Consider the following 12,066-nt stretch of genomic DNA (forward strand, 5'->3'; position numbering starts at 1 on the left):
ATATACCATAATCATCACTCGACGCCTTCAGTAGCAAGGGTAGAGGCTTGGGCTAGTTGAGAATCTGTTACAGTAGGCTTAACTTGCAGCGCAGCGCGTCCTCTTCTTTCTGGTCATTGTGTCGTCGCGCAGTAAGTCTGTTGAGTAGCAAGCCAGGCGATAAACCAGGCTAACATTGCCGGGTATACCAGAAAAATTGCTATCTTTCTCTATCTATCAGTAGATAGTTGATCTAAAAGCTGGCGCTAGAACTCTAGAGGTGACCCCTGCCACTCGGATTAATCGTTTTCCAATCAATGCTTCACGCTTTAGCTCTTCTGAAAGCTTCTTCGAATTCGTCATTAACGATTCAAAGTAAGGGCTTAATAAAATACGTTTAGAAAGTCCTGGAAACGGCTCGGCTGGAGGGGACTGAAGGAAACTTTCTTGTCGACGTGCAGGGGATCGTACAATAGGAAACAATAATAATAACAACGCTGCATTCACACCAAGCAAATGAAATGGAAGCTGAGACAATCATCAGAACGTGGCGCTCACACTATACAAGTCGAAGTTTGCAGGAGCACAGGGAATTGCCAGCAAGCAAGTGTGTTAACTTAGATGTATCGAATGGCGCGCACATATGGCACTCACACACTTCCAAGCACTTAAGAATTCTCGAACACCAAGTCACATATACGTCAGCGAGTCTATACGACCGAAATACGAGATACGTAATTTAAGAAAAACCACTGCTTCCCGAGAGAAATACCAAACGCTGATTCGAAATGAGAACCAGCGAGTCATTTATTGAGTCATCTGGTGCTACGCATGTTACGAATAATATTGTTTAAAAAAAAAGAACGTGTAAACAAGGCTATGCTGGTTTATTTGATTGCATTGCTTTTTTCATTTCTCACTTTTTTTTCATTTTCTTATTTCTAATCTCGGCAAAGGCAGACTGCGAAATTCCTCAACAAAGCCCGCTGCATGAAACACAAATGACCGCTGTTAGTTTTGATGGTCGCACGTTTGGTTCGTTTACTACGGCCGTTTACGTAACTTGCGCGATTACGAACAGCGGCAACAACGTGCAATTTACGCGAATTACCTTTCTCGGTCGTTGCACAAGTCGTTTCTAGCTGCCGCTTCAAAAGTGTATAGACTCGTGGGAACCTCGGTTGTTAGCTAAATAAACGTACATCAGTTCTTTTCATCACCTTCCGGTGTCAGGCTGCTTTTATCGCGCTTACCGCACGTCATCTTTCTTACATCATCATCATCATCATCATCATCATAATCATCCCGTTCTTTGTTCACCACAGACCAGTTTCCAGCGACTTCTAATTTGGCCGTATTTGTATTGCATTCATTCCGTTCCATTAATTCCGTTCGTCGGTGGACATGCCTCGGCATAGTGTTTCTTTGCACCTTCGGTAATAAGTTATGCTCACCGAAGTGTACGCCGCGCATATCAACGGACTTACGAAGCACAACTCAATCGTTTAAGCATCCGCTGATCCCGAGGCGGTACTCATTATGGTACCCGGCCACGGTGTCTGCGTCCCGATGGTGGTGGAATAGGAATATGAACATTATCTAATGTTCGATGATTGGGGAAGCGGGAAGTTCAGGTTGGCCTTAGCTCAGCTATAGGCACTCGGTAGATCGCACGCGCCAAGCAGTTAGCTATACACCGAATAATATTACAAAGTGCTCTGGGTCTGCCAGACTGTCTTGTAATGTTTCAACGTCTGTTTATCTGAACGTGCTGTTTTGCGTGTTCTCGAACGTTAAGAGATAAATTCAAGTGTATAGTCAGGATGTATGAGCGGACGTGTACCGCTTTGACGGGCATTTTGCACTTCTCGGTGGCAATTGGCAGCCTGCTCCTTCCCTGTTTTCCTAAGTTTATTGGTTTGTTTGTGTATGCATATCAAATAATAGCCTTAATAATAACGGATGTAGACATCAAAACGCCTTTTACTACGATGTACCTCATGTAACGCCCGAGTTGCCTTGAGACGTCACACATATCAATCAATCAATCAATCAATCAATCAATCAATCAATCAATCAATCAATCAATCAATCAATCAATCAATCAATCAATCAATCAATCAATCAATCAATCAATCAATCAATCAATCAATTCTTAAATGCTCCTACTAAATCATTACCGATGCCTCATTGTTAAATGGGCAATGCCCTCGGCATCGAACTAGCATTCAGACTATCTCCACTGTGGGCATATTCCAGACAAGTTTGAACACCGACTTCACTTGTGCATTGAACGTTGACTGCTCAAGCGTTGGTGTTATGCTACTATGCGTTGTCATAACCAGAAACAAAAAAAAAAGAGAAAACGAGAAGAGAAAATGATGGTGACTCACTGTGCTATTCCGCCGACCATTGTACCCAGGAGAATCAGCATACTACAAAGAAAAAGAGAGTGGGAACAAATGTATTAGATAAACGCAAATGTCACAAACAGAAGTTACACAGCATTTCTGCCCTTTTATTCAAGAAAGCCTCTCTGAAAAGTTTAAAAGAGCGATATTGTAAAGTTCAGCATGCGTTTCTGTGCGCCTTTTCTGCGTTATCGTATCTCGTGCTGCTTCCAGTCTGAGTTATCTCCCCACCAAGCTCGAAAAAAGCATTACTTTGGCTTCAGGAGCTCAAGTTTCACCGATCCGTGGTCTGCAATTAATGTTTTCCTCAGGAACTTGACAAGGTAGCTGCCGCCACGAAGTCGCAACATCCTACGGGGAGGACGTCCGTTCAGTAGTTTTTAAAACCTATGAACTTCTCGCTCTACTCATAAGCTTCTCAAAGTCGAATGATTTTCAAGGATTGCGTAACCATCCACGACACTGAAACGACGAGATCTACTCTCCGAGTGGACTTAGGAGCGCAAGGGATCCTTTACGTAATTGCGCGAGCGAATGTCCTTTTTTTTTTTGCTCAAGCAATTAGACGACAGTTGCAACTTCCTAAGTTGAAGTGCCCATGGCGTTTTCTAGATGGCACTTTGCAAACATCCACGCAACTTATCAAAGTTCTCTTTGCGACCGTTCTTTCAACGCAAGCGAAAGAAAAAGAAAAAGCACGGTGCAGTAGACGCGAACGTTTCACTTGAAATTTAGACCCTATTAGTCACTTCAGAAGTTTAGGAGGTTTTTCGAAAGTGCGTTTAAGAGATGGACAGCCTCTAACCTGGTGAATAATTAAGCGCGTCACGTCACTCATTAACTCGGCGAGTTCGTTCCTTGAAATTCCTCAGCGCAGCTAATGCGCGGAGCAGTGCAACGAAACGTAGAACCTACAATTAAGAAATCTACGCCCGACAGTTTGAGCGAGCTTTCCATACACTGCAGCGCATGCGTGAGCACTCTTTTCTACACGAGAAGTTCATTTGAGCCGAATGAGCGCACACAAGGCTTCGTCCAGAAAACTAAGGACCACGTAAACCGGATTCTTTTCAAAGGAGACAGCAGGCGGAGGGAACGTGGAAGCAGGTTTAGCCCGTCACGGCACGCGTCTTTAATCACGTGCACAGTAGGCATTTCATTACGCGTTCCTAACCTCTATTTACCTCGTCAGATGAAGAGACACGCTCACATTTTTTTAAATTCTAAACTTTCGCTATACGACGTGCCTAACGCGCCAAGTCAGTCCAAGTGTCTAAAATTAATGGCTTGTACTAAGGAGAGATGCTCAATGGTGTTTTAACGTGACACCTTCCTTGTGAACCTCATTGGGTTTTATTGACGTTGCTGCGGCTGTTGTTGTCCCAACATAATCAACTTCCGGTTGGGCACTTTCTGTTTTAGGGTAACTTCCGGCTTCTACTTCCCAAAATGGTGTTGTTGGTGTCTTCCTCTCGTTCGTGTCCTTGTTCACCAGTATGATGTTACATAGCTATAACCAAAACCAACTAGCCTACAAAATCAACTAAATTTTTAGAATCCGTCAAGTACGAGCGGAGTTACAGAGATTTGTCGCACGCTGTAATTGCTTTCTCTCTTCTCTCGTCCCGACGAGCGCACTGGAAGCTAAGCAGGGAGGGATGACACGCGAGAACGAAGTTACGTCACGCGCTCGTCATGACCTTGAGCACTTTTTTTTTCTTTTTGAACGCGCGGCTTACTTTCAGTGTGATTGCGAGCGAGCGCGCGGACACGTGGCGGCCTCCAGCGGCGGTCGCGATAACTATGCAGCTCGCGATGCTCAAATCAGCCAATGGCCTGAAATTTAGGTATATGGCGCGATCATTTGGGTATATATATAAGGCATCATTTGTAGAAATAAGGAGGAATGATTTCTAGCGTAGTTTGAGAATTAATCACAAATTCCAGGCCGCGTGCTGTGCTATAATGTTTGGCTCGGAGCCCCGACTACCGATCGGCAGCGTTTTCCGACCATGTTAAAAATGTGTTGCAGGACTCCTTTAATGCTATCGCGTTAAAACAGGTTTCTCCACTGCAATAATACGTGTGCGGTGAAACCAACTTGCCAGATTCGGTTCGTTCGGCATATTATCAACTCCGCACGGGTATTCGAAAGGGGAAAAAAAACCCTTCACCATTTCGTAGCACGAAGCTGCAAGGTAAATCCAAAGTATGCTTCCTAGCTTCGTTCTGTAAACGTGTGGATTGCGTTTTTGGTCTTTCTTTTGTTTATCTTCCTCAGCCTCGCGGAATTTACTTGTCAGGCGGAATCTTTGTGCACTTGCACGAATAAGAGCAAAACCGTGAAAATAATCTGTAGTTTCATGCTCCTCTGCAAATAGAAGATTCAAATTTCCTCGCTTTGAACAATCGCGAAGGGAAGCGCAACCATTCCTGTAACGTTACCTGGTGAAAAGCAAAGATAAACACATTAACCTTGCTTTCGTATATACTGAAGAGTCCTTCCTCCAGGTTACCACTTCATTAGATAAGTAATTAATTTAATTATGCAGGAACTAACTAGGTTATTGGTCAACACATTACCGAATTACCGAATCAGTCATTCTGCTTGCGTAACGCACACATGCTGCATTCGCAATGCGAGCCAGTACGTCCGGCGCCCTCTCTCACCGCACTCTCCACATCCCGACTGCGCATGTTGAGACGGGTTTGTACTTGAACCGCGGCAGGTGAAGTAGCATAACAATTACTTTGATCGGGCTGGGTGGTACGTGGACCTAACCGGAGGTATGTCAAGTTTTCTGCAACGACAGAAAACAAAGACAATCCGAAAGCACTTGCGGCTTGTCGCTCTTTGCTTTGTGTCGTTGTAGAAAGTTTGGGATGACTACCATAATGGCGGAGAGGTGTGCAGAGACGGTGCCAAAGCGCCATCTGTCGGCACTGGTTAGTGTCATGACGCAGTGCTTCAATGCGCCACACCCGGATAGCGAAGCCATTTAGAACAAGCTCAGGAACATATATTGCAAGGGAGCTGCAAGGTCAGCTGCAGCCAAGTTCAGCAAAACACGAGGATGTTAGCAAATATAAAAGAATAATTAAAGAAAAAGACAGAGAGAGAATCTCAGTGACTGCTTCGTTCTAAACAAAAGTATTAGAAGCATATTTAGCTCAACCGAAGAGAAGAAGAAGAGAAGAGAAGGAGAGAAAGGAAAGGCAGGGATGTTAACCAGTCTAGAAGGACCGGTATGCTACCCTACACTGGGGAAAGGGATGGGGGACATATAAAGATAGAGAGAGAGAGGAGAGCACGCACGCACAAAAAGTCACACACATTTCACGGTCATCATAACGACGTTAGTCTATAACCGACGGTGCAGGTCTGATGCCTTCAAGAAGTTTAGCACTGCCTTCGTCGCCTTCACCCGCGATGACCTATCAGGACGACATTCCAGAATGGTTCCTGCCGTCATCGGTCTGGGATCTATGCGACCAAGAGCGACGGCGAGGGATTTTCTCTGCGCATTGTAGCGAGGACAGTCGCAGAAGATGTGCTGTAGTGTCTCCTCGCTACCACAGTTGTCACAAAACGGGTTGTCAGCCATTTGGATTCGAAAGGAGAATGACTTTGTGAAAGCCACTCTTAGCCATAAACGGCAAAGCAGAGTAGCATCACTTCGGCGTAGTCCCGTAGGTGTCTGAAGACGCAGATTGGTCGGGCAGAGGCGGTGGTGGTTGTGCAGTCTGCTTGCTGTGTTATAAGTGGAGGAAGTCATTTCTTGTGCAGCCACTCGAAGTTGGCTAGCAGCATCGGTCCTTGATAGGGGTATCGTCTCGATCCTGTCACCTTGAAGATCTGATCGAGCAGCATTATCGGCGTGTTCATTGCCTATCAGGCCGCAGTGACTTGGCAGCCACTGAAATGTCACGTGGTGTCCTTTCTTTAACGAAGTATGGAGGAGATATCTAACCTCGAAGACCAACTGCTCGTATGGTCCGTGTCGCAGGGCTGATAGCAAAGATTGTAGGGCTGCCTTCGAATCGCAGAAGACTGACCATCGTTGGGGCTGTTCACGGTTGACTACACAAAGTGCAGCGCGAAGAGCGGCAAGTTCTGCTGCTGTTGATGTCGTTGGGTGGTCTGTCTTGAAAGTGACGCTGATGGCTTTCGCTGGGACGACCACTGCTCCGGACGAACACTGGGGGGTAGTTGACCCATCAGTATAAACATGCACATGATCTGCGTACTTCTCGTGTAAAAGAATCAGAGACAGCTGTTTCAGCACTGGAGATGAGAGCTCAGATTTTTTTCTGATTCCCGGGACGTTGAGGTGCACTTCAGGTTTAACGAAGCACCAAGGAGGTATCGCTGGCTTAGATGCGGGGCTGAAGCCTGACGGAAGGTGGGCAGAATTGTTCGCAATCGTTGCACAATACGATGCCCGTGGTCTTTCTGAAGGCAATGTTGCAAGGTGGTGGCAATCGACCCGGGAAAAATGCCTAATATGAGCTCTCAAGGCTTCAACCGCAATGTGCGTTTGCATAGGGTGGTCCCGTGCGATGGAAATAGTCGCTTCAGTCGACGCGCATTTTGGCAAGCCAAGGCAAACTCTGAGAGCCTGAGCTTGTACAGCCTGCAGAGTGCGAATATTTGTCCTGCATGTATTAGTCAATACAGGCAGACTATATCTCAAAAAACCGAGCAATAGTGATCTGTACAGTTCCAGCATTGCGTCGACCGACATCCCCCAGGTTTTTCCACTCAGGAACTTGAACAGCTGGGAGATTGCTGTCAGGCGCTGTTTTCATGTAAGACACATGCGGGCTCCAACGAAGGTCTCTATCTATGATTATACCCAGAAATTTGTGGTTTCGGGCATAAGCAATGGTCCGTCCTTCGATAGAAATGGCATAGTGCGTCATTGGTTTACGTGTGAAGGCCACTAATGCACATTTTTCCGGGGATATTTGAAGGCCTTGCTTCCCGAGATAGCTCGCTGTCACACTTGCAGCTTTTTGAAGCCTCGCTCGTATCTGGAGGCGTGTGACGGCTGATGTCCAGACACATATGTCGTCTGCGTATATAGATGTCTCGATCGTGCATGGTAGGGATTCGGCAAGATCAATGAGAGCGAGATTGAACAGAGTAGTACTCCGCCCTGAGGAAACGCCCGAAAGTTATTAGCAAATATGTAAGCTCCGCAATGCCTTCTTCTTGTCCCTTAAGTCACAAGAGAACAGAGCAGAGTGGGTCACGGAACGAACGGCGCGCTAAGGAGACGCTATGACGGTGTAATACGGTGCACTGCTGATCGCGATTAAGCCCGATCTTGATCAAATTGCTCAACAATGATTGGCTCTCCCTTCTGCAGCTCGCGTATAGAAGCCAGTTATAATAAAAAAATGCGATCCGTATCAGGTCCGATCGCGATCGAAAGTTACCATTTGACACCGGTGTTATTCGAAATCGAGAAGAAAAGAAATCGACATGGGTGGGGCCCGTAGCGCGAAGGCATGCAAGGTGACCGTTGGTCATTAAGAGTAACAGACTGCATTCCAAGAGTAGGCAAGTGCACGAGGGGGAGGCGGAAAGTTAGGTGGGCGGATGAGATTAAGAAGTTTGCCGGGATAGCGTGGCGACAGCAAGGAACAGGACCGGGTTCTTTGGCATAAAACACGGGAGAGGCCTTCGCCATTCATTTGGTACAGCCAGGCTGATGATGATGATATCGTATATCCCACAAGACGCCTCGAGCAGCATTGTTGAACTGTTATTCAGTTAGACATCTTCAATTTTCATTATGCTTCATCACGTCGCAGTTTCAAGTTCCACGCATCTACGGCTCCATGACCCCACACGCACCCAGAAAGCAATACGCCTCTGCGAAAAGCGAAGCGAGACTTCGGTTGCCCTCTGGGGCGCCTGATGAAAAAAGTCGGAGATATGAGGCCGCATCAGTCAGTTAGTTAGTCCATCAGATCGCTTCGCTGAGGTGAGCAAATATGCCGGCCAAACTACGTTGGTCGATGCGCGGTGGTCCTGATCTCGATCAAGCGAGGCATACGTGCATTCAAAAGTGTTCTGTGCCAGTGCTCACAGATCTCTCGAAGAGCTCGCTCCTTCGCGGGTCAGCGATCCAGGATTCGTAGTCGCCCCAAATAGCGGCCGCACAAAGATAAAAAAGAAATAAGAACGGTGACAGGCCTAAAAAATTCAGAGATAAGCACTACTCCGGGTTGGCGGCGCCGGTCATCCCACACGTCCCGCACGCATCGTTGGACCGCATTCGCACGACGTGTCACGAAAAACAACACACGTCCGAAAAAAAAAGAAAGGAAGAAATAGAGAAAGAAAGAAAGAGAGAAAGAAAGAAAGAAAGAAAGAAAAAAAGAAAGGAAGAAAGAAAGAAAGAAAGAAAGAAAGAAAGAGAGAAAGAAAGAAAGAAAGAAAGAAAGAGAGAAAGAAAGAAGAAAGAAATAGAGAAAGAAAGAAAGAAAGAAAGAGAGAAAGAAAGAAAGAAAGAAAGAAAGAGAGAAAGGAAAGAAGAAAGAAAGAAAGAAAGAAAGAAAGAAAGAAAGAAAGAAAGAAAGAAAGAAAGAAAGAAAGAAAGAAAGAAAGAAAGAAAGACGGAAAGAAGGAAAGTGGAGCCCACGTAGAAGTGTTTTTTACTAACATCTTTATTTTTCTCTTCCCCGACTAGAGATCAAAAAGCGGGAATAGATGGGTGGACCGAGAGAACAAGAAAAAAAGAAAAAAAAACAAGAAAAAAGAAACAGTTGGATGCGGAAGGTTTACCTATGCTTGAAGGTTTATTTATCTTTTTAACCAGGCGTGGAGAAGGCTCGCGAGCGAATGTGACGTGATCGCTTACAAAAAATGTATTTTGGAATATCGGCGAAGGTCCTCCTGTTTACACCCGCCCACCCGTGACGTATGACAGTGCCAGAGAGGAGGCCATCCTTCGAATATTTATTCGTGAAAGACACGAATTAAATTACTTCGACGACGTTCGCAGTCGATTGCACTGATCCTCCTCCCCACATGAAGGTTTCGGCACCTTACGTGGTGGTGCAGAGCCTCCGGGATCGGCGCACATTTACCAAGTGACGATGCCATGTGATGACGTCACAAATTTACGCGATCTGTGACGCCGTTATGACGTCATATGATGGAGTCACAATCAGACGTAAACGTGATTTTTTGTACCACTTCGTTTCCCTGCCATATTTCGCTCAAGGAGCAGCTTAACGAGGCACTTAAGGCTTTCGCCTTAATAACCGACACTTTGCCAGGCGACACTCCTAAAACATGCTTCTCGATGCAGGTTCGAATGATGGGAAATTAAATGGTACACTACACATACAAACATGCGACAGTTTAGTTTATGCGAAGTGAGGAGACAGAGCAAGCAATAGATTGGGGTTACGTATTGCTCTCGTAACAGCTTACATTGATGTCAAACTACTCAACACCACATCGCCATTAGGCGTCACAGCGGGCGACAGATTTCCTACAAGTTGCGGCTTAAGCGCGAGCACACGTGTTTCGGATACTGGTTTATTCAGGCGTAAAAGCTAAGGTTATTAAATAAACGAAACACCATTACTAGCGTTCGCGCCAATGTACAAACGAGCGCGGACTACAGACAAAACATCGCTGCGTATCAAAACCCGCATTGCACGAAAAGTGCCGTTCTAACCGTACGCTCTGCATCCGACGCTTTTGCTCAATGCTCGACGACCTTCGCTGTTGATTTCTGGCGCGGTCGCGTACTTTTCGCGCAACGCATCTACATAAGGGCACGGGAATAAATCAACTCGTCGTAATTCGGTCTGTCCGTAGCCCTCCACTTTCGCGGGCTTCGTAGTTTCACCGGGCTTCGCGGGCTTCGTAGTTTCAACATTTGATTCCTCGCAACAACGCAATGCTTTCATCTTTCCACGCGGGCGTTGTAATCGAAACCTTCGTGCTCACTTTATCGCTTCGCAAACGTTATGGCTTCGCACGCGAATTCATTTCGCAAATGTCATAGAGAGAGGGGAAGAGAAAGAATGTGTGCGCGAGAGAGAGAGAGAGAGAAAGAAAGAGTGTGGGTGTGTGATGATGATGATTAGTGGGTTTTGTGGCGCAAGGGCCAGAGTGTGGGTGTGTAAGCGATAGAAAGAAAGGAAGAGTGTAAGAGAGTGCAGAGGTGTGTGTGTGTGTGTGTGTGTGTGTGTGTGTGTGTGTGTGTGCGTGTGTGTGTGTGTGTGGTGTGTGGTGTGTGTGTGTGTGTGTGTGTGTGTGTGTGTGTGTGTGTGTGTGTTGTGTGTGTGAAGGTGTGTATGTATTCGAGAGAGAGAGTGAGAAACAAAGACGGTGTGTGTCTTAGCGAGAGAGAGTGTGCGTGTGTGTGTGTGTGTACGTGTTGGTGGTTGTAAGGAAGAACGTGTGTGTGGTTGAGAAAGAAGGTGATATGTATTGAGAGAGAGAGAGAAACAAAGAGAGTGTGTGTCTGAGCGAGAGAAAGGGTGTGCGTGCGTGTGTGTGTGTATGTGTTGGGTAGGTGAGGGAAATAGAGAAGAGGAGGAGGCTGCAAAAACTCGGGTAAAAAGCGCGGCCCGAGGGACAAACAACGCAGCGCGTGTTGTTTCTAGCGGGACAAACTTGAGTGGCCGCGGCGGCAGAAGGGCGAACGGCGCGCATTCGTTCTCAGGCGAGAGCCCCCGAGTGGATCCTTATTGAATTAAGGCCTTGAACGCCGATTCCCGCCAAAAAAAAAACCTTGACACCGGCGATGAGAGCGTACCCAATTCCCTGATGGAAAATGAAGAGGCGCAAAAAAGAGAGAGGAAAAACAACGATGACAGAGGAAGAACACAGGAAGTAAAACGAGAAGAGGAAATACTTCGTGTTTTTCTCTACTTAGAGTATGCACACCACCGTAAGTTGAAGTTATGTTCGCAATTCCGTTATGCAACTTGCGCTGCGAGCCGTGTTTTTTCGTGGGGCCAATACTACCGGCGTTTGATAAGGCCCACGTGACCTAGCAGCTATGTTAGACAGTTCCTTCGTAATTGCCGTTATGCGAGCCTGTCCGTACATTTTACTATGTTTTATCATGAGGAGAGGACGTCACGATCCAGTGATCCTTGTTTCTTAAGTCTCAGTTTTTTAGTTATAACTTTTCATTCGGTCAGCACAGAATGTTTAGTACATTTTGGGAGCATGATCGTTTTATGCGAAAAGGAGAACGCGACGCCGCTTTAAGGAGACAACTTTTCTGTACTTCGCGTAATAAGAAAAAGCGAGAAATGGAGGTCACGAAAGAAAGAAAGAAAGAAGAAAGAAAGAAAAGAAAAAAGAAAGAAAGAAAGAAAGAAGAAAGAAAGAAAGAAAGAAAGAAAGAAAGAAAGAAAAAAGAAAGAAGAAGAAAGAAAGAAAGAAAGAAGAAAGAAAGAAAGAGAAAGAAGAAAGAAAGAAAGAAAGAAAGAAAGAAAGATGATAGTTCGCGAACACGGAAGCAGGGTGGTTTGAAGCTCAGTACACAGACACTGTCACCCGCATTAAAAAATAATAGCAACAGCCTTCTCTCGCCACGTCGTTTATAACGAAGACTGCAGCTCCGAAACGAAGCAGCTATGACGCCCCCATCTCAGACGTTTCACGCACAGTTCACAATTGATCCTGCTACGT

The 12,066-nt window shown here is 46.0% G+C and overlaps 1 protein-coding gene across 7 annotated transcripts in view; it reads right to left on the reverse strand.

Moving 5' to 3' along the window:
- Positions 1 to 12,066, reverse strand: part of LOC119389763 (sodium/hydrogen exchanger 1) — a 295,572-nt gene that overhangs the window by 83,864 nt on the left and 199,642 nt on the right. For all 7 annotated transcript variants that reach the window (XM_037657148.2, XM_037657143.2, XM_037657149.2 and 4 more), the window contains exon 6: positions 2,373 to 2,414. In XM_037657148.2, coding sequence (XP_037513076.1) covers positions 2,373 to 2,414 — 42 coding nt within the window. The remainder of the gene's footprint in view (positions 1 to 2,372; positions 2,415 to 12,066) is intronic.

The sequence above is a fragment of the Rhipicephalus sanguineus genome, chromosome 4 (genome assembly GCF_013339695.2).
Source record: "Rhipicephalus sanguineus isolate Rsan-2018 chromosome 4, BIME_Rsan_1.4, whole genome shotgun sequence".
NCBI lineage: Eukaryota > Metazoa > Arthropoda > Arachnida > Ixodida > Ixodidae > Rhipicephalus > Rhipicephalus sanguineus.